General features: G+C 44.3%; 6 protein-coding genes across 11 annotated transcripts; 1 reads left to right on the forward strand and 5 right to left on the reverse strand.

The window, feature by feature from the left end:
- Positions 1–2: 2 nt before the first annotated feature.
- On the reverse strand, positions 3–1142 carry CG5561 (uncharacterized protein). Its single transcript, NM_134752.2, has 2 exons — positions 921–1142; positions 3–871 (listed from the first exon to the last, which is right to left on the reverse strand). Exons 1-2 carry the CDS (start codon positions 1036–1038, stop codon positions 72–74), a joined length of 918 nt encoding a protein of 305 aa, NP_608596.1. The 5' UTR covers positions 1039–1142; the 3' UTR covers positions 3–71.
- CG31924 (uncharacterized protein) lies at positions 1134–1952 on the reverse strand. The gene has a single exon (NM_164414.3). The coding sequence runs from the start codon at positions 1922–1924 to the stop codon at positions 1214–1216; it is 711 nt and encodes a 236-aa protein (NP_722701.2). The 5' UTR covers positions 1925–1952; the 3' UTR covers positions 1134–1213.
- Positions 1944–2957, reverse strand: CG5565 (uncharacterized protein). The gene is made up of 2 exons (NM_134754.3): positions 2735–2957; positions 1944–2662 (listed from the first exon to the last, which is right to left on the reverse strand). Exons 1-2 carry the CDS (start codon positions 2799–2801, stop codon positions 2007–2009), a joined length of 723 nt encoding a protein of 240 aa, NP_608598.1. The 5' UTR covers positions 2802–2957; the 3' UTR covers positions 1944–2006.
- A 3000-nt stretch (positions 2958–5957) lies between these two features.
- On the reverse strand, positions 5958–6823 carry CG31659 (uncharacterized protein). Of its 2 annotated transcripts, NM_164415.3 has the most exons (5): positions 6794–6823; positions 6500–6730; positions 6365–6450; positions 6205–6303; positions 5958–6143 (listed from the first exon to the last, which is right to left on the reverse strand). In NM_164415.3, the coding sequence occupies exons 1-5, from the start codon at positions 6814–6816 to the stop codon at positions 6004–6006; spliced, it is 579 nt and encodes a 192-aa protein (NP_722702.1). In that variant the 5' UTR covers positions 6817–6823; the 3' UTR covers positions 5958–6003. The 2 variants fall into 2 exon arrangements, with proteins under 2 accessions (NP_722702.1, NP_001162852.1); NM_001169381.2 differs by having other exon boundaries at positions 6500–6823.
- A 46-nt stretch (positions 6824–6869) lies between these two features.
- Positions 6870–8854, reverse strand: NLaz (Neural Lazarillo). Of its 3 annotated transcripts, none has more exons than NM_175946.2 (6): positions 8674–8768; positions 8491–8611; positions 7829–7959; positions 7690–7769; positions 7525–7623; positions 7016–7406 (listed from the first exon to the last, which is right to left on the reverse strand). In NM_175946.2, exons 1-6 carry the CDS (start codon positions 8688–8690, stop codon positions 7180–7182), a joined length of 675 nt encoding a protein of 224 aa, NP_787960.1. In that variant the 5' UTR covers positions 8691–8768; the 3' UTR covers positions 7016–7179. The 3 variants fall into 2 exon arrangements, with proteins under 3 accessions (NP_001285560.1, NP_787960.1, NP_001259867.1); NM_001298631.1 differs by having other exon boundaries at positions 6870–7406; positions 8674–8854.
- Positions 8855–15028: 6174 nt separating this feature from the next.
- On the forward strand, positions 15029–16083 carry CG14346 (uncharacterized protein). Of its 3 annotated transcripts, NM_001298632.1 has the most exons (4): positions 15122–15142; positions 15248–15346; positions 15399–15512; positions 15563–16083. In NM_001298632.1, exons 2-4 carry the CDS (start codon positions 15275–15277, stop codon positions 15995–15997), a joined length of 621 nt encoding a protein of 206 aa, NP_001285561.1. In that variant the 5' UTR covers positions 15122–15142; positions 15248–15274; the 3' UTR covers positions 15998–16083. The 3 variants fall into 3 exon arrangements, with proteins under 3 accessions (NP_722703.2, NP_001285561.1, NP_608599.1); NM_164416.2 differs by having other exon boundaries at positions 15029–15346; NM_134755.3 differs by having other exon boundaries at positions 15122–15346.
- The last annotated feature ends 4707 nt before the right edge of the window (positions 16084–20790 follow it).

A 20790-nucleotide genomic window follows, 5' to 3' on the forward strand; every position in this document is an offset into this window, starting at 1 on the left:
TTGCAAGAACGACATATTTTTATTAACTTATAAAATATTTGATATCTTATAAATCATTTCTAAAACGTGACTTATTCTCTTAAATTTAAAATGGATGGTAGGGCGGCTGGTGGTGGTGGTTCGGCGGGTTCCTCCTCCTCTGCCTCCGCCTCCTCCGCGGCAGCTGCTTCGGCCGCTCTTGCCCGGATTACGGTCAATCTTTGACTGTATCTCGTGCGCCGACGACTCGATCGCCTCTTGGGCGCAGGGTCCGTAAATGGGGGCAAATTATACATCTCCGGCTCGAAGTCGTCCAGGTACTCGAAGCGCAAGGCGGCCAATTCGGACCAACAGCAGGGAAGGTCCTTTTCGGCCAACATTATGACGGGCAGTCGAGCATCGCTCGCCGCCTGAACTCCTTTGGGAGTGCCATCGAAAACCAGGGTGCAATCAGGTCCAGCATCCCCTAGCCTCGACATGGCAATCAGGTAGACGTCGGGCTCGGGTTTGGGTGCCCGCAACTCCGGATCATCCGCACAGACCACGGTGGAGAAGTTCTCAAAGAAGTCCTCCCGGCCGCGGATCTTCGAGCAGTAGTTGGCCTCGTTGCTGGAGGTGATCAAGCCCAATTCCATGCAGCTATTGCGCAGGTGCGGAACAAGCCGCTCAATCCCATCCATAAACGGGGGATTTGCAATCAAATGGGAGGTTCGCTCGTTAAGTTCATACCGAAACGATTCCCAACTCATCGGAATATCGAGCTTCCGGCAAAAAAGTTCAGACATCTCTGATATCGTCATAGGTCCACTTTGGACATGTAAAATGTCTGGTATCCTCTTATCGTAACAACGGACCAGTTCCTTGAGAGCCTTCCGGTAGACGTGGCGAGTATCTGCGGAAGACAGTGCTTTATAAAGGCATTTTTCCAGTTTTAAGCTCACCAAAGACAGCACTTTCTAGATCGAAAATGCAGTAGCTGATACAAGGACTGCAGCACTTTGGGGAACAGCCCTCACAATCTGGTTGAGATTTGCATGTCCTGCAGCCAAAAGTGCACATCTTCCTTTTCTACCAGAAGAATTCTAGGACTGGAGAAATTTTCAGCGAATTTATATCAACATTATCTGTATCAAGGTCTAAAAGTATGAAAATTTACACTAGAAACAATGGTTCCTATATTTGTATTTATTGACATGGTGTAACATTTGATTTCAAACTACATGATACATATATCTCACAAAGGTGGCAGTCCAAAATATTGTGGCTTGAATCCTTCCAGCGATCGCAGTCTCAAAGTGGCGTGAGCACTTGCTCGAAAGGATACCAGAGGATCGGGCACGAGGACCACCTGCATGCCAGCGGACAGAGCAGCCTCCATACCAACCAAAGAGGACTCGAAGACCAGACACTTGCTCGGCTCCGGCGATTCCTCAAAACGAGAGGCGGTGGTGAGGAAAACATCCGGAGCGGGTTTCCCCCTCTTGACTTCTTCGTCGGAGCCGCTCAAAACCACGTGGTGGAAGACATCGAAGGGCCTGGAGTGCCGACGCGTCTTTATCCTAAACGAATCCCGACAGCAGCCACTTGCGATAGCCATGGGAATGTTGAACGCTTTGAGGTGATGCAGCAGACGCTCCACACCGGGCATCAGTCGAATGAATCCCATTTTGCCACGACACTGAAGTTCCTGCTGGTTCTCAAACTCCGTCATGCTGAAGGGCAGATTGAAGGTGTTTACGATTAGAGCAGCCTGCTCGGAATCTGGCTTTCCCATGCACCGCATCTTCAGATCGAAGCTATACGTGTGACCATAGGGATCCAGAATCCTTTGAACGGTTTCCGTTCTCAAACGCTCGCTGTCTATCAGCAGACCATCGAGTTCGAAAATGCAATGGGTAACTGGCTGAAAAGAGCACTGCCTAGAACCCGCCTCTTCCGCCGACATTTTGGTTCACTTGAATTTTGAATTATTTTTTATTTTATAGATAGAATACTAATTTTGACGGATCAATTTAGAGTGCTAGGGATTAGCCAAACTCGAATTTGGAGCAGGTGTCAAAGGGTGGTAGACCAAAGAGCTCAGGCTTAAAGTCCGCCATCGATTTTAGAACCATGGTGGCGCCCTTTTTCTGCTGCTTGGAAACGTTATCAGTTGGAATAAAGATGACTTGGGATCCCGCTGCCTTTCCGCCTATGAGGCCCACTGGAGCATCCTCGAATATAAGACACTTTTTGGGATCTGCGGGCGGATTGAATCGCGAGGCGGCCAGGAGATATATATCTGGGTAGGGCTTTCCTCTTCCCGGTCCAAGTGCCGGATCATCGCCACAGACAACGTGGTGAAAGGCCAGGAATATATCCTTGAAGGACTCGGCCTTCACTTTGAACAGTTTCCTAAACGAACTTGTGGCTATGCAGAAGGGTATGCGGTATTCGTGCAAGTGGAGAATCAGATCCCTGACCCCTGGCAGCAGAGCCACACTTCCCATGCTCTTATCAACAGCTGCCTCGAATTCCTTTTGAAATTCCGCAGGTGACAACGGAAGTTTTAGATCCTTGACGATGTGTTGGGAAAATGTACCGACCGGCATTCCCATATGCTGCGTCTGATCGACTTTGGTGTACGTTTTGCCATATTTAGCCAACAAGTCTTGAACCGTTTTGAGGTAGATGCCTTCGCTATCTGAAAGAGCAAAAAAAAAAGGTATGAATATAGAACCATTTATTCAATTAGAATATGTTAAATGTAATGCACCTATCAAGGTTCCATCGCAGTCAAAGATGACATGAGTGACGGGGCAGTAACACTTCTTGGTGGGCATTTCTACAATGGTCTAAGCTCTTCATATCACACACCGCATGCTCCTTAATTTAGAGGGTTCGCCTTGGCCAGAACGGTGCTTAATTTTCCAAAAACTAACTACAACAATTTGATTCTTCTGTTACTGAATTTTCATTAAGAATTTTGAGAGATAATTCCAAGAGGTCCTGATTACATTTTTTAAATTTCATTCCTCTCAGCGGTAGTTGCACTTTCGTAGTTTTAGCTATGTCTAATGCATGCGGCGCACGCTTTTTGGCCAGGACTCGCATGTTGTTACAAAGTTGCGTAATTGATTAAGCAGTTGGCAGCCAAGCCGCAAGAGACGTTTTCACCAGCGCGTCGCCGAAACTTTGGCTTTGGCCAATACGTGCCACAAAATGTTGGGAAGACAGAGGAAGTAGGTACGGTGGGTGGTGCATGCAGCATGTGGTGCTAAACTTTGTGTGGTGGGTGGAGCGGGTGGCGGGTCAAAGGTGAATGCGTCGCGACGCTTGATTTTGGCACGGGTTTAATAGCCAGGCGCACCTGGGCCGTATGAAACGAGTTAACGAAATGTTTGCGCATTTTGCGGAGTTGATAGCGGAAATTTATGATGCTTGATAGGCATCGGATCATGGATTAAAATAAAGATCAATGTCTTTTTTTAATACTATTATCCCCAGGCTTTTAAATTGAATTTAGTTTATTTATTCGATCCAACTTATTTGATAGTTAAGTAGCGCGACTCTAGCGTTTCCCCTTCCTTTTTATATTGCCACAATTTTAATTGATCCTTATTGAGAAAACCCACTTAGTATATTCAGAAGCAACTCCATTGCTTAACTTCAACCATCCGCATTGGCTACCGAAGGATGGGGCATTTTATTACCTTTTATTGGCAGCGCTGGCTCGGTTGCAGTCGCAACCATTGACCGTAACGCATTAATGTCCTGTGGCCGCCAAATCGAAACAGAAGTTGCGCGATGGCGAATGGCTTACTGGTTCACTGAGCTTGCATATTTTATGACCGAGTCCAACTTTAATTGGAACAATACCAATAAATGCCAAATGCAGATGGCCCACAGGGAGAGCCAAAAAGTTTGATGTGCTTTGACCGGGATATCGAAGGACCCGCCAGCCAGTGCGGAAATCAGCTCAAGGGGACCCATCCACACTCGCAGTCGCGTTCACACAAAGCCACAAGGACCGCAAGGATAACAACGGCTTTTGGCCGCCCTCGCTGCAAGTTTGCGGTTTTCGGGGACTGAAATGCAGGCTGGCAGACAAGCAGACCAGTTAACAATTCAATGAACGCAATTACAGCGCCCAGATTTCAGGTGGCAGGTGGAGTGTCCTGGTTGCCAGGACAGCGATTAGAGACGCGTTCAAATTAAACGTTTGCAACATATTGTTGCTGGTCAGCCAAGTGGGAATTCCCCTAACCAAGCCAAAAAAAAAGGAAGGTAATTCGTTAAATCCTTTGGTTGAGACCATGAGTTACTCTGTATAACACATTACTTGGCCTACTATTAGTTATTGATAAAACTAGTTGAAACAAATAGGAAGCAGATAAGGCATCTCCTATGATTGGTATACAATACATAAATATTTTTTTATTAAAGTTGCCTGCTGTATATACTAATGCCACATATCCTTCTACTCATACCGTGTACAAAAAATGGTGAAATATCATAAATGTGGGGCTTTCCAAAATGGCTGGCTGCATAATTTATGCACACAATTCGTCGCTGCTTTCGAATGTCCTGTTCCCGGAGTCCTGTTCCCATTTGGTAGCCACAACAGCTGACGCACAACGTCCGGATAATTGTCCGTCCTCCGGCTAACCGTCCGATTAATTAAAAGGCATTTTATTGACTGGGAGGAGGAGAAGGTGGCCAAATGGGGATCGGCAAGTGTGGAATGGGCCACCTTTATCGCCAGTACCTTGCTGACAGCAAATTGCTTTAGCTGATTTAGCATTTTCCATTGAGGAGATGATAAATGAAAGACTATTGAAGGAGGTGCCAACATGGATGTGGTGTGAAGTGCAGATAGAACAAAGTAAAGTTAATTTCAGTGGATTGTAATGGAGGAATTACAGCATCAGAACTGAATATCGTAAGTGAATGAAGTAAATATCGTCTCACGATATTGTTCCCGCAGAATCCTCCATCAAAATGGAGGCATCTTCAATGGTGCCTTTTAAAGGACTTCCCCATCATAGGCACCACACTCAGACGTTCCAGTTCCGAGCCCTCGGGCACCGCAAGGAATACCAAATTGAATAAATAGGGTACGCTATAATCTCCAAAGAGTAACCCAATAGCCAGCGGGCAAACCGCAAAACTGCAAGCAGGAATCGTCCTTTGCCACTCAATAAATGCTATCCGTCTATGTGCGGAGCAGGCTCAAATGTCAGTCACATATTCCTTCAATCATCAGGACGCTCCGCAGAGCGATTTCCCAAAGGATGCCAGTGCAACAATGTCGTGGCTGGGGTGGGTGTAAAACATGGGCACAAAGTCCAATTTGTTTGTAATGGCATTACTTTGTTTACAAAACAAATTTTGTATGCATAGCGAGTAGCAGTCGTTGGGTGGAAAGAGGTGAGTTGGCCAGGGACTCCCACACGACCAATTCCTAGCCCGATTCCTCGACCCTTGCAACAAATGCTGCACAACACCAGCTCGAATGCCGCGGGAGCTGTCGCAGTCTGGGAAACTCGAAAACAAAAATGGAAGGCGGGCAAATAAAATATAGACATAGATATATACAATGTATATGTTTGTACAGCTTCTAAAAATCGTTGTACCATAAAATTTCCCCAATGGACGCTCGGAGTTTTCGCTCTGCAAGGACCCAACGTCCTGCCTTTTCGCTGTTTAATTTTACAATTGTCCTTTTTCTTTATTCCTGTCCAGGGAGCGAGATGAGTTGGTGGGCCAGGTTTATCTATGCGCATCCGTTCCAAGTGCGGTTTTGTGATTTATGCTCGTTTCTGTGGGCCAACATTTGTTTTGCTCACCTAGGCCGAGCAAATAGGGCAGTTTTGTTGGTGGTAAATGTGGTTCACGTAGAATCACTATAATTTATATAAGTTAAGCTTTTAAAAACGAGTTCCCAGAATGGGTTAATTTCCTTAATCCGAAGTCAAAATCAATTCGATATGCTAATTGCGACCTACAAGTTACACTTTTATTTTAAAACAAAGCTTATACTTTTCAGGTATCATAAGGACACGACTCCTGCGGAACTTTGCTCATGTCACCTATAACAAGGCCGGCACTTTTTCCAAAGTACTGAGCCATATGAATAACCTGAGTACTGGGCAATCGTTTTCGGGTCTGGATGACAGCCCAATCTATGGGATCAATGGAATCGTATTAGGGGAAAGTATTTATTATTCACAGCACTGCACTCACGAAAGCTGAATATTTTGCTGGCATCAAAGCACATAAATCGAATGGCGAAGTTCACATAATCGGTATCCAGAACGTACATGAGAACGCCCTCAGGAAATGCTGCAATAAAATACGTTAATAACTCGCTTTAATTGGTTTAACTAATTCCACCATAATTTACCCGTACTTGTTGTGCCCAAAACATACCGCCCAAATTCTGGCTCCACGTTCAGTATGTCTGCCTTTCTCATCTTTACAGTACCAGTTCTGTAAATATGGCTTATAGAGTTGTTTCAAAATATTTAAAATCACTCACTGGGTGTTCAGTTCCCGGGCCACAACGCTGAATTTATTCTCTTCCTTCTCTATGAAATCCGTCGACTGACATTTCTCCACTCGCAACGAGAGATGAGGATATATCGAGTGGGTGTACCACTTTCCTTTGAATCGGTCCATGTCCAAATCCCCAACAGCCGTCATATTGGAGGGACAGGCTCCGTGAAAGGCCCGCATGGCCATGGAGGATTGAAGATATAGGATTGCAGGGCTTTCGAAGAATTATGTAGGGTATTCAATATTCATATAGCTGATATTCAGAGGCTGCACTCACACGAAGATCTTCCACTTGATCATGCTGGAACGGTTTGAGTAAAACTGCAAACTGAATCATTTAGTCTGGTTTATTTGAATCCACTGGATACGGTTTAATGAAAAATAATCAAGATTTTGCGGAGCACAAGAGTTTCGCACAGCGTTTAAAACAAAAGCGGAACCGTTCCATTGAGTCACTTGATCGTGTACATCTCTCAGTTGTATAAAGTCTTTACATGATCGGTTTTCTATTTATTTATTCCTCGCAATAACAACAAACTTAAATTGAAGCACCAAAGAACATTTAGCATCTGAAATACGACCTCTGTGATAACATGACACTTAGTAACTTAGGAAGTTCATAAAAATGTCGTAGAGACGCTCGTAGAGGCGTCGGAGCCATTCTCATGCCTTTTCAATGGCATTTGGCACCGTGGTAGACACGAAGTCATCCACATCGAGGCCATCCTCTCCGGCCAGCCCAGTGCCATTACCATCCAACCGGGGACAGTTCTTCTGAACAGTATCGATGAGGAAGGCCTGGGATACATCGTTGTCTTCCAAGATCTTTCTGGCCGCATCAACCGCTTCCGCTGAAGGTTCACGCTGACGAGTCAAGATCCAAACAATTTCTGCAATTAAAATTATAATTATCATTCTGGCGTAAGTGCTTGTCACTCCATTTTAGTTTAGTGACACAGTTCGCATATGAATATGCTGACAAGCTGACTAGACACCCCATTAACTCACTGAAATTGGCCAAAGGTGTTACACTGGTGCAGCTGTAGACGACGGCGTATGACTCGTAATCTGTGCCCAAAACCAGGTAGTTGGCCTTCGTCAATGGCTCTAAAATGTATTGGATAAGCAAAAAAATGTTTGTTAAAGAGACCACCTAAAATTGGCATTACTCACGCGTCGGGTAAAAGGCCACGGCCAATTGACCGGGTCCAAGGACCTTGGCCTGTCCAGTTACATTCGAGGGTTGTCCGGTGCTTTTTCATCGATTTTTTGATTAAATGGAGTGTTTCAGATTATACTACTTGATACTCACAATCGATTGATGGCCGCATTCACCACCGAAACAGTGCTGTTGTCTATGAGACTGTAGTTGGCGTAGATGCACTTCTTGCCGATCTCGAAAGCAAATGGATAGGCTGCGTACTCGTACCAGACGCCCATATACTGAAGTATTCGAAATAATAATAGTAATAAATACAATGTAAGAATATTACGTTTAAGCAGATGGTCATATAATAAGTAATACAAACTACAGCACGAAGTGTTTACTTGTTATTTAAAACTGTGGAAATAATTATAGCTACATTAGATAAGTAAGGTCCGATAATTAAAAAAATACCAAATACAAATATTTACCTAGAAAGCTGTAAGAACAGTGCACTTTATTAATATGAAAGCAATTTGCTTATCTTATCATTATAGTTTTCGCTATCTATCAATTTTGCAAAACTAACGAAATTTTAAATTTGAAGATCGAATTTCCCCAATTGGTAAACCATGTGAAGTTTTACTAATATCGCTTAATTCGATATATACCCTTATATTTAAATTTTAGTTCATAACTATTGAGACTTTGAAGTGCCTTTATTGGCATGTTCGCTTGCAACTGATCGTTTAGACTTTCCTATTCTAAATCTATCAGAATGACATGATTAACATGCGATGCGAGATGGTTGGCCTAAGGTCAGAACTCACCGCTTCCGCGTCGAAGGTGTCCAGTAGCTTAACATCTGGGCACTTGCCAGGAAATGGCACCTGGGCATGGGCCACCCATACTGCCCCAAATACCACGGAGATAAGCAGCAACAGGTGCGAACTGTGGGGATGATTAATGAAATGTAAATAACTTGGAGCTAGTGCTCAGCGAGTGGCGCTTACCTCGAGTGATGATTCATTCTGGAATATACTGGGAGATACGGTCGCTATCCACTGAACTTGGTATCCGTTCTACTTCTGGCTTAGAACTGAGGTTCGACTGCATCTGCATTGTATCTTTTATACGCTGGATGCGAGAGCTTTGCTTTTCGCGAGCGAGCTTTTCGAGTGCGCCGAATCGGATTGCCCATGTGAACAAAGTGAAATGCAGACGATCTGATTGCAGAATCAGAACATATTGCTCTTGTTACAATCGCTAGGAGGCAGCTATGGAAAACAATCCCAATACAACTCACTTAATTTCTGTATGCACATCGCGATAATTCGCTTTCGATAAGGGCTTCCGCATGCAAAGCGGAACAATTTGCACTGCAATTACGGGGGTCAATTAATTAAGAGAGATCGCAACTTAGTAGGTTCAATGCCCTGATATGGCAAAGTGAAATTGAATAGTGAGTAAGCAGAAATGAATTATTCAGTTCGCAAATCAGAATGACTATTTCAGTTATTGCATACGTATTAATCAGACACCTTTAATTTAAGTTACATCTTAACCATTTATATAATTATTTATATTAATACCTTTGCATATTCAATTACTTCCAAGTATTACAAGTTTTATGACACTATAATAAAAATGTATTTCTGCTACACTGATTTTACTAAAATATTTTAAATTTGGTACCACTGCAATATTTAAATAAATAAATGGTATTTCTTAGCATCCACCCACAGGAGAGCTTTTCCCTTCATGTGGATTCCGTTTGTGGCGCCATCTCTTCGCACTTCTGCCAGCGCCATCTGTTGAGCGCTTTGCCGGCGTTGCTCGATATAACTACAAATGTTCGCATATTTTGAGGTTCCTTCAGCTCGTATCCTTCTTCAGCTCGTTCTCGGACTGGTCAGATGAATTGTTGACAGTGGCGAGATTTCTGCGGTTTTTCTCTTTGCAGCTGGGAAGGAAGAGAATTTAATTTCCCCATATATTATTAAATTAATTAAATGTAAACCACAAATTGAGTTACATGTGCAAAAATGCCCGCAGGACGAACGCTGAAGCGTCTGTGTGCACGAAGGGGTTTTTAGGGGCAGGGAGAGGCATTTCAGGTGATATATGTTTCGACAGGAGTGGATTGGTAAGTAAGGAAGGCGTCATTAGTTGTAAAGAAATCATATGGCCCATGATCAAAAAATATCCTGTAATGAAAACAAAACAAACGATACATCAAATCCTTTTCTTGGTCCTTTTTCTTCTTATTATATGACAAATGGCTTCGATCCACCCTCGCATGGTGCACTCATATTTTTATCCATGTGCGGCTAGCGCAGATTTTGAATGGCCAGCCAACTATTCGGGCAAGGGAGTTCATAGCGCATTGCCCCACCGAAAGGATTGTGCTTGCCCCATTTGGATGGATGGATGGATGTCCTGGCTCGGATTTGCTGTGGCTGCCACTGTTTGCTGCATGCAGCGTGTAGTAATTAAATTTAAAATATGTACGCATTTGCCGGACATCTGAGCTTAAAAACAGGTGCAATCCTTGAGGGCTGCCGGCGGAGTGGGGTTTCAGGGATAATTTGATCAAAGGAAATCGTAAGCCTGCAGCTGGGAGAGGACAGATGAGAGCTGGTTATTACAGGGCATAAGTGCAGTTTTCGGAAGGTGCAGCCATGGGCGTATGCCAATAGTAGTACAGCGGGGTTAAGCATCTTCAGCTAGCTACCTTTAATGTCATGAAATTGTGCTTAAATAAACTTTCAGGTCAATGTTTAATATTTCCCCAGCTTGGTCCCCATTGTAACCTGTCACTGTGGTGCATTTGTGCGGTTTATGGTGCATTGACAATTGGAGATGAGTGCGTGAACACAAATATGCCTTTCAATTACTATAGGGTAATATACTTTACTAAAGTCTCCATAATACCAAAAAAACGTAGAGCTAAGCATCAAAACACAATATTCGAAACGAACTTGGATAAGAGTGAACGTATCTTTAATGAGTAAACACAAATGAAGTCCCAGTTTTGAAAAAATATAGCGGTTCCATTAACATAATGGTTTTAAAAACTGGATCGTGTCACGTTCGCTTCTCGAAAAACCCTGCCCACAATTCAATCACTTTGCCATTTTAAGTGCTCGAATATTTTGTGGTTATTCATTCGCTTTATGGGCATTTTGTTGAATGTAATTTGATTTAAGCAGATTTTTGCCAGATGCATGAAAATCAGTTCAGTGCCACAGGATATGGGGATGTACATATGGAGCACGCGTGTGGCCATTTAATTAAGTGGCTACCTTTAAAGCCAGCCGCCGAAATTGAATTAATTTTGATTATTGCTGCAGTTCAGCTGCGTTTTGATATCCTTTCGGAGCTGTGCACTGCTGCAATCAACAGTTGACATAAAAAAGGAGTCCCGAGTCCCATTCCCCCGGGGGGATTACACTAAACTGTCGGCTAAATAACATCCAGGCGAGGACAGCTGGAGCAGCAACATCAAGTGGGTGGATACACACTCCGGCGACCTTTAACCCGAGCGTGGGAGTTGCGAAAGTGGATGGGGAGCTCCGCAGAATGCGTGGGAATTGCAAAACATGTCGCAATTTGTGCTCGCTTTTGTTGCCTGTCCTTTTGCATGCCATTCTCCGAGGATATTACCAACTGGCCGTGTTCTCCTGCACACGCAATGGGCCATAGATTAGGATGGATCCTGGGGACGGGTGGTACTTGGGAAGTACTGCCATTAAACCGAGATATGGCCAAGATGTCTAAAGAAAAAACTGCATTCTGCTAGTTGCTATTCTCAAAAAGAATAATTGATTTGGATTTAAAACCTTAGTCCGTAGAGATTCCAAGGTGGATCCTTTTGTAGATATTTTTTGCTAACATCCTTTCTCATCTAACATCAAGGCTTTAGAGCTTGTTTGTTCAATAACCTTACTACGCCCATTCGAATTATACTCATATCGTCCTGTTTAATCCTTGTATCCAACATAACACCCACCTGATCACCTGCCACGCCATAAAAGCAAACCATTCGCACAGCCATATCCCGACTTTTTGCACCTTTTTTTATTTTTGATGCGCAATCTTGGACAAATTTATTTATTTAGCACATTGTTTTTCGCATCGCTCCTTCGGGCATCAGTTGTGTTGTTCAGGGGGAAGGGTGTGGAAAAACGCGGCGAAGTCTGGCACACAAGAAAGCCAACATTAAGAACAATAACAATAACCACTGGTGGCAGACAACAAAGCGCAGGGAAGGGCTGTACTTGCGAAAAGGACCAACTCTCGAAAGTATTTTGATTTGTGAAATGCTCGTAAGTATTGTCGTTTTTGGCGCTGGCGTTGGTAGCAATTTCTTAAATTTTTTATAGCGCATAACCTGTCTGGCGCACATGTGCACCCCCCTGGAAAGCCACCTCCCGCACCAACAAGCCCCAGCCCACCCACAAACGCAGTGGCTCAATCGCTGGAGGGCCCAAAGTCGCAGGACGAAGACGAAGACGTTGCGCGCTTGTTGGCAACGCTTATTGCATTATCCTCGGTTCGAGTCAGTCAGCCCAGGATATATGTCGGCCGATCTGGAGGGTGGTGGCTGGTGCTGGCGGCGGGGGAGGGTCGCGGGCCCGGGAGGGGTTAGATATATCCGCGCCAACTGCCGCAGCTGATGCCACTTTTGGCTCGTGGCAGCCGCGAGCTGTTTGCCCGTTTGTTGTTATCCTGGTTATGGCTGCAGCCAAGGAGCCAGCCAACCGGCGAGCAAATCATATTCCTTCGGGGAACAGCGAATACTCTGCACACTCCACGGGGAGATCGGCAAGACTAAAGACCTCTGGTCTTTATACGTTCTGAACTCTAAATAAGAAGCAAACTGAATTTAAGATTACTTGAGACTGAAGATTATTCTCAACTGTGCTTAAATTTAAGCAGCATCACAATCGGCATATGCCTAACGAAATATGAACAGCATTATGAAATTGGCACGACTTCAGCTGGGCTCCAAAGTCCAAACTCCAACACTCCCACCACCCATCAATCCCCCACTTTCTTTATTCTCCCCAAATGCCTGGCGAGAAATGTTAATACCGAAAAAAGCAAACCATTTGCCGCAATGAAAATCGCGTAAATTTCATACTGATTGTAAGTGTCGCCGTTTTCTTGACGCTGCCATGAAGGCAGCAGCCAGACGGACAATACACTGTCCGAAACTGTGAAGTACCAAAGATTAATAGCACTGACCCACCAAGAAGACCTTCAAATGCTCGCACAATTCAATTGGAAAGTGCATTATGAAGCTGGATAAGAGGAACCTGAAATACTTCATTATTGTTTTCATTTATTTAAGCCCATATGAAGTGCAATTTTTTTCTGAGTGTATAGAGGAGCTGCGCGAGATGTAGACGGAACTGCCATTGCCGTCTGTTTCCCCCATCCTTCACAGTTACTTCCCGATTCCCCCGACTTCCGGTTGGAACTCTGTGTTGGCTGTCGCCTGCAGATTGTCAGCATTGTCACAATTGCAATTTTTAGGATGGCATGGGATCCGCTGATTTGGTTGCCATTTCACCATTTTACCATTTGAGCGCTTCAAACATTTTGCGGGCATTTACCATAAAGAGCAGAGCGAATCCTAATCCCAATCCCAATCCCAATCCGAATCCGAGCCAAGAACGTCATTCGATTGCGTTAATAGCCGAGAGTGGCGACCAATGCCAGCTGCAAGTCGTGCAAATTGCAAAAGTTTCTTGCCACTTTCTGGGGTTTCCTTCTTTGTTGTTTTTATGATTTACTTATGCGTGAGTTGGTGTGGCTTATACACATGTAGTTGTCATCTATTGTTAGAGATTTTTTATGCAGAGGCGATTCTAGAATTTTCTTAACCTTAACTATCTCAACCATTTATTATCAAAGGATATTATCTCTATTATCATAAATTTTTAAATTAAGTGGATAAATATAACTTATCCAACTTCAAGGATATCACCTTTCAATTTATTCTCCATGTCCTATTGATTTTGGCAACTGCTCACTTTGTATTCGATAATGTCGCCTCCCAAGTTTCAGTATTTGCTTGACTCCAGTGCAACTATGATTAAAAAATAATTTCGCAAAAATATTGAATCACGTCGCGCACTTGGCAGCTTGGCAGTCAAAGAGAACGTTTGCTGGAAGACGGATGGCGCTTTTGATGGCCGAGAATCAAGTTTGTTTTTACGTGCCATGTAGTTTGGGCCGGGAACGTGGAGGACTTGGGCCTGGGGGATGTCAAAGGTCGGTCGCAGCTGCTGCAAATGGCTGGTGCTTTGGCGAAATGAGAGCTCCTCCTCATTACATCCCAGTCCCAGTTCCCATACCAATACCAATCCCACACCCGACCAAAACTCACTTTTGGCTATGAGAAATCGCTCGTCATTATCGACGCCTGCGAAAATCCGCCAGCTCAGACACACAGCCACATGCGAAGGCGCCATAAATTATGCTGCTCCCATACATACATATATATAAATTCCATGTATACATATACACATACACACATATAGACATCTGGGGGGCCGTGAAAAATCGTGCCCCAAAAACTTTGACCCTACCCCCAAGAACTCGCAACTTATTGAAAATCACTTAGACACACATGTGACGCCCTCTAGTTCGTGAGCCCGAAAATGAAGCAGGAAATTTCGGGGCTATAATTTATGTCTCGGGGATTTGAATCCGAGGGAGCAGGGTTAAACCACCAAAAGCACCTATGAAAAGTTTGCAAAACGGCCAGCGAGGGCTGCTCTAAATATGCAAAGCCAAAGGATTGGCAAAATAAACCCGAAGGAGTGTCAAAAATCGGACAGCTGGACAGTTGGATATCCTTAGGGCTTCTTAATAGACATGACCACCGGCTAAGACCACCAGACCGCCAGCATGTGACGACAAACTCATAATTTATGGCCACATCCCGGCCAGACGCCGAATGCTATCTCTTCCTGGCCCACTCCACGTCTAGCGCCTCCTTCCCCTGGTAGAATGCGTCCTGGATCTCAGTTTCAGTTTCGCCCGGCATTTCGAGCCTGTCAGTGTCGTCTGTAATTGTTTTCCTAATGGAGGGGAGCTCTGGCTGGAGATCTGGAGAACTGGACCCCAAAAACATGACCGCACTTAAGTTGTCAGCCCAGTTATGGGCGTGGACAAATTTATGGGCCCGAGCGAAACCAGATAATCGCCTCAGAAGTGGAAGACAGTGGCAGTTGGAACGGAAACACCTCCCTGAAATCTCTTGGGGAATTCGAATGCAACTATGGGGGTACAGGATGTGCCCTGAATGCAGCCTCAAGTTGTAAGTTCTTTTTGTTTAGATCATAGAGCTTATGCACAATCGGTCTACGAGTTTAAAAAACATCAAAATTGATTAATTGTACAACACTGATGAGTTATAGGATTTTCTATGATTTCAACTACGTCCACACTATATTCCAAGTTTTCGGAGTAAGTGTGATGAAAAGTAGGGTTATAAATCTTGATCCAAGTAGATTGCAACTAACAGACTTGTTAATCAAAAATCGTTGTGCTAAATTCCATTTGCACTCGCAGGCTGTGTAGTGTCAAAAAGTCAAAATCATGTTCCTGGACGACTTTGGAAATCCAAAGGAGGTGACTCCCGAAACCCTGAGCACTTACACATACGATCTGGTAATTTTTCAATTACAATAATTGTGATTTCAACAAAAGCATTTGTTTTTAGCATGGCACCAAGCTGCTGACATCGGCGGACACCGAGATTTACCTGCCGCCGATGTGGCATGGCACGATTTACAGCACTGAAAAGCTGCTGGACACCTACAAGAGGCGGTTCAATGTAAGTTGCTTTCGAAGGAGCTAGAGATACTGATCCAACTATTTCACTAGCCGGATCCAACTCTGCTGACCTTCCACGCCATGCAGCCGTACGAACCCGAGTTCATTTGCGTCCAACGGACTGTGATCGAGCTAACGCTCCTTCCGGCTGGTCAGAGCCTCTACAGCGACAAGGACATCGTCGTGTTCCTGATCAAGCAGCCCGCCGAGATGAAAAACTCGCTGGTCACAAAGGAACTGAGCACGCTGCTGGACTTCTTTCCGCACAACCACCACTACCACTCGATAATCATGAACGAGGGCATCGATGTAGTCTACGTGGACGACAAGATCTACAACAATATATCGCCCACCAGTCACCAGTTCCACCGCCTGTACAATTTGCTTCGAAATATCCAGCCGGACGACGTGCAGAGCCTCTCGGGTTCTCCATTGCCCGATGTGCTGCGCAGTGCCTGCAGGAAGGCAGCCCACAAGACCAAGTAGTCGCACTGAAACTCAACCTCCTCCCACGGAACTGTGTGCCTCCAAAACATTGTTATAGTCCGGTTTAATAAACTTTGTGACTGCAGAAGATTCGTCTGCCCGCCGATTGTTTGCATATCTGATGGCGACGCATTAGTCGCAGTTGGTTGGGCCAACTGTCTGCGCTTTCCTGTCTGCCAATTGATTTGATTATGTTGCAGCTCGAGGGGAAGTGGGAATCTGGAGGAGATTATCGGCCGCTGCGAAGCAGTTGGACTATTTTCAGGGATTAATAGCAGAGTTATTAATTCTTTATTACATTCTTAAAGCAATGTTTACTTTGAGTAATGGATGTATACTTAAGTACCACCTATCCCATTAAATCCTGTCCAGTGGGCGTATTTTCCCCCAAATACAATATATTTCCCCTTCCCTATCCACTTGTCAATAAATATATTTTTGGACTATGCAAAGCAGTCCTTGGCATAAACTTGTAAGTCGCCCCCACTTCGGCCCTCCAGCTCACATTAGTATTCATAACAAAATGTCATATATTATATTTTTGGGTGTACCAATGGCCAAATCCCCTTGGGCAACGCACTGCGTGACATCTTTGTTTGTGGTCTGACCTCCTGAACGGCCAAAAAATAATCTCCTTTCTGGGTCCTTGTTCCCCCGAATTCCCCTCCTTCAATCCTTCGGCTATTCGATGGCTTTGCAATCGCTTTACTCTTTTGTTTTGTGCGTGGAATGTCTAATGGATGCGGCAACTAATTGAGTTGCCTGCAAAGGATTTCGCTTTCCTCCTTGCATTTGCAAATCCTTTTTCGGAGCTAAATCGTTTTGGTTCCTTCGGTTGGGTCGAGCATTTGCGATGGTCTCAGTACTTAATGAAGCGGATGTGAGGATTTTCTGGCACAAACATTCGACGCAAATCAAAAAGTTAAGCATTCTAGGGAAAGTGTTCAGCGAGAGTTGGTTGAGAAATCGATGGGAATGTTAAGTTGGAATTGGAAATCTTTTCTAACCATTTAAGTTATCAATAAACTTTATAAATCATATCAAGCAAGGTAATGTAAAATCTTTAAAATAATAAAGTGTTTCGAAAATGTCTTTCATGTTTTTTTGGAACGGGTCTTGCTCAAAAATATTCCCTTCCATCATCGAAGAACCTGTTATTCCGCACCTGCTAAATAATTGATGTAAATCTGTCACCACTGAGAAGCGCCACACTCGTTGGCATTCGAATTTCTCTTGCTGGTGTTGAGTACCTTGTTGATCCCCTTTATTCCTGTCGCCGTTGTTGTTTCAAACCTGCAACTTGTTCACAACTTTTGATGGCCCTTGCTGGCAAAAAAAAGCAACACCATGGAAACTTCACAGCTGCTGGCTGTAGGAGGGGTTTGCCCCGGTAACCGAGGACTTCGGGATACAGAAGCCTATGGACGGCCTGAACTTATGTACGAGCTCCTGGCGAATGATAAATAGCCGGGCTCAAGTGGATACCACGGCATAAAGCGACTGCAGGCCAAACGAGCTTCTCACCTTTTGGCCTCATGCAAAAAGCCAGAGAGGGGAAAGTCCTGGAGAAAAGAAACAGGAAGGGCTGCCCAGGATAAGCCCGAAAACGTAATGAAAATGAGATAAAAATTATTGCAACGTAAATCAGGCGCTCTTGAGGCGCCCAGCTGGGAATATTCTTGGAGAGAAAGCCTGGCTCCTGCCTGGCTCCTTGTTATCCAGCTATCCAACTATCCAGCTATCCAACTCCCTCCACCGATTATCCCCCATCTGGCCAAACGTTTTCCACTGCTTAATTTGGCTTTCATTGCTTCGGATTCGGTTCGCTTCTCGACGCTTTTCCCTCCACTTTCCGATTTCGAAGCGGCCTGACATGAATTATTTAACGATCTCCAGCTGCGTTGATGCGATTTTCGCCAAGGATGCCTCTAAATTAAAGCCATAACAGGCTTAATGTAAAGAAAACCGCAAAAGCGGACATCAGCGAAAAAAAAAAAAAAGAGTATTCTTCATTTAAGGCAACAATGTGTGGGTCAGAACAATAAGCGATTCCAATCCCCCTCAGGATTCCTTTTCCGCACATGCAGGGACTTAACTCTTTGTGCCGACGTCGACTTTCCAATTTCAAGTGAAAAATCCCGCGAATGAACATGTAAACAACACACTAGGTGGACCAATGAATCCCGAAAAGGGGGGGAAAACTGGCAGCCAAGAGCGACAGGCAGGAAAACAAAAGGAAAACCCGAAATGCAAAGAAAAATCAACTTAGAATGGTTGCGGTTCCTGTGGCTATAGGCGAATGAATAGCTCTCCTAACTCGGATTTAAGTACACAAGTATATAAATCATATTTATATATCGTGGACAGTACCATAAGAAATATGAAAATTAGTGGCTTCTCTAAAAGCGATAATGATAGTAACCCAATAATATTTTCAAAGTATTGATCTTGAATAATCTTATGTGAGAAAATAAAACGAAGTAAAAAAGTAACATTATATTTAATCCAAGTCGATTCAATGTCCCCTTCGAATTCAAGAACTCTTTCCGAAGTGAGGCAGGGCTAGAAACCAAATGAAAACTGCTCTGCGGGAGGTCAAGCGAAGTATCTCTATCTGCAAACTGCAATGGCCGAAATGTATCTGTATCTGCAGAGTGCCAATGTGTCTGCATGTACGAAACAGTTTGTGTGCATGAAACAGTTTGCAACAAACCCGTGCGTATTCGGGCCGAAAAATCCTAAACCCAAATAAAAAGCGCTCCGCAGTTGAACCCACTTGAAATATATATTTTTGGCAGTGAAAATAACCCCCGGAACGGCGAAAAAAAGTCCAAAAACTTGTTATAATAAATGGAATGAAGCGCCAACGCGTTGAGCTGCAGGAGAATGTTGCAACATCGGCGTGGCACCAACAAAGTGCAGTCAGCGCATCCTTCGCAGATAATCCCTGGGAAATTTGTCTAACTTCCAGCCCAACCCCCCTTTAAGGCTGATGAATGGCGCCGCTGCTGTGCAAATTATAATAGCAATTTGCATTATGTGGGTGGGCCGCCCTTGGCCCCAAGCCCCCAGATTGCCCCTCTTTTATGTGGCGGATTAAGCGGGGCACATTGTTGCCAGCTGCGTGGCGAATGAAATTTTGGATTGCCGAGTTAGTTATGGCGGTTAAAAGTGGGCGAATGTATTCCGCTGCCGGTGGGTTAATCACCGCGAGTTTGTCGGCTATTCGTCCGGCATTCATGGCCAAGGACTCGACGTGGAAGTTGTTACGGTTTCCTAAAATTATGCAAAAATACTTAAATAAAACATACTTGCTAATACCTTCATTTTGAGCATTAGGCAGTTCTTTTCCGAATGATATTTTGATGACCAATCCCAATGAATCATTCCTCTGTTCCAAGAGTGGGTGCACTACTCAACTCAAAACAATTCGTTGCCCCATTCCGCATCACTGCTGACATCATCAGCTCTTCTGATGTGCGCCCCCATAAAAATATCCTCACATTCTAACAATCATCTAATTGAAATCGAGATGAGATCAACCGTACTTTGCCCACACCGAGCCAAAGCGAAAACCATTCAGAACTAGACTTGGAACCAATTCCACCCCGTGCAGAAATAATTGCAAACACATAAATAAATTGATGGAGGACTGTGTGTTAGCGGGCTTTAAAGCATAATAAATTTTGAATGCGCCATTAGCATGATTTATGCCCATTTAATTTTTCATAACAATGAAAAGGCACAACAAGGACGCAGGACACGCGGGCTGACAAACAGGACAGGCCGGCATTAGCAGGACAATAGAGCAGGAAGTTTCGAAGGGACTGCCTCATCATAAACAGAGTGCATAAAAAATGCTCGAATGAGGCGACAAGCGGCAACATAATTGAATAGTAAAAGCGTTGCACTGAAATTAACCACCACAAAATGACGCAAATAATGCTGAAAGGATGGGTGGCGGTGGGAGGCTGGTTGGCCACTGCCGTATGAACGGACGATTAAATTTCATTGAAATTGAATTACATTAAAAAGGAGAAAAGGAATATAAAGCTAGCCGGGCAGCAAAGTGCAAAAGGCAAACGTTTCGCTCGGCGAGTCCTGCCGGACAATAGTGCACAAATTAACTTACAAAAGCTAAATAAAAACTGCCAACGCGGCAGTCAACGTGTCGTGTGAATGGGCGGCTATATACTACATATATATACTGTATAGTCCATCCAGACTGGACGCATTTTCCTTTCATCCTCCGGCCATCTGCCTTAATTCCAGTCCCATTCCTCACTCCATGCGCCTGCACTTAGTACGGCTTTGGACCTTGGGCTCTGGGTTGTTTATGCCAACTTCTTATCGCGCTCATTGTCATCCCACCGAGCAAACAAAATAAGCAGCAGCCCGAAAACGAGTTGCTTATAAAGTAATTTGCGGATTTATTAAAACTTTTCCGCGCCTTCAGACGCACTCTTAGTCGGAAAAGCCGGGAAATGCTGGAATGGCGGGAAAGGCTGTTTTTCTTTCGCTCCGGGAGACTGCGGCCAATTAGTTTGCCTAATTCCTGAGGTGAAACGCAAAACGCTTTAATTGAATTCAGCGGTTTTGGTTCGCAAAGGGAACAAGCGGTTCAGAGAAAGTATTTAATCAGTTAAGAAAGTCAAGAGATTGGCACTGAAGTCCTTTTGGGTTCTATGTTCTGTAGATCACCACTCTATTTGTCTATAGTCCAAATTGCGATCTCAGAGATATACTTCATTGCCAGCCATCTTGAATATATGATTTGAATATTATCCCAGCAG

Source organism: Drosophila melanogaster, chromosome 2L, assembly GCF_000001215.4.
Source record: "Drosophila melanogaster chromosome 2L".
Lineage (NCBI taxonomy): Eukaryota > Metazoa > Arthropoda > Insecta > Diptera > Drosophilidae > Drosophila > Drosophila melanogaster.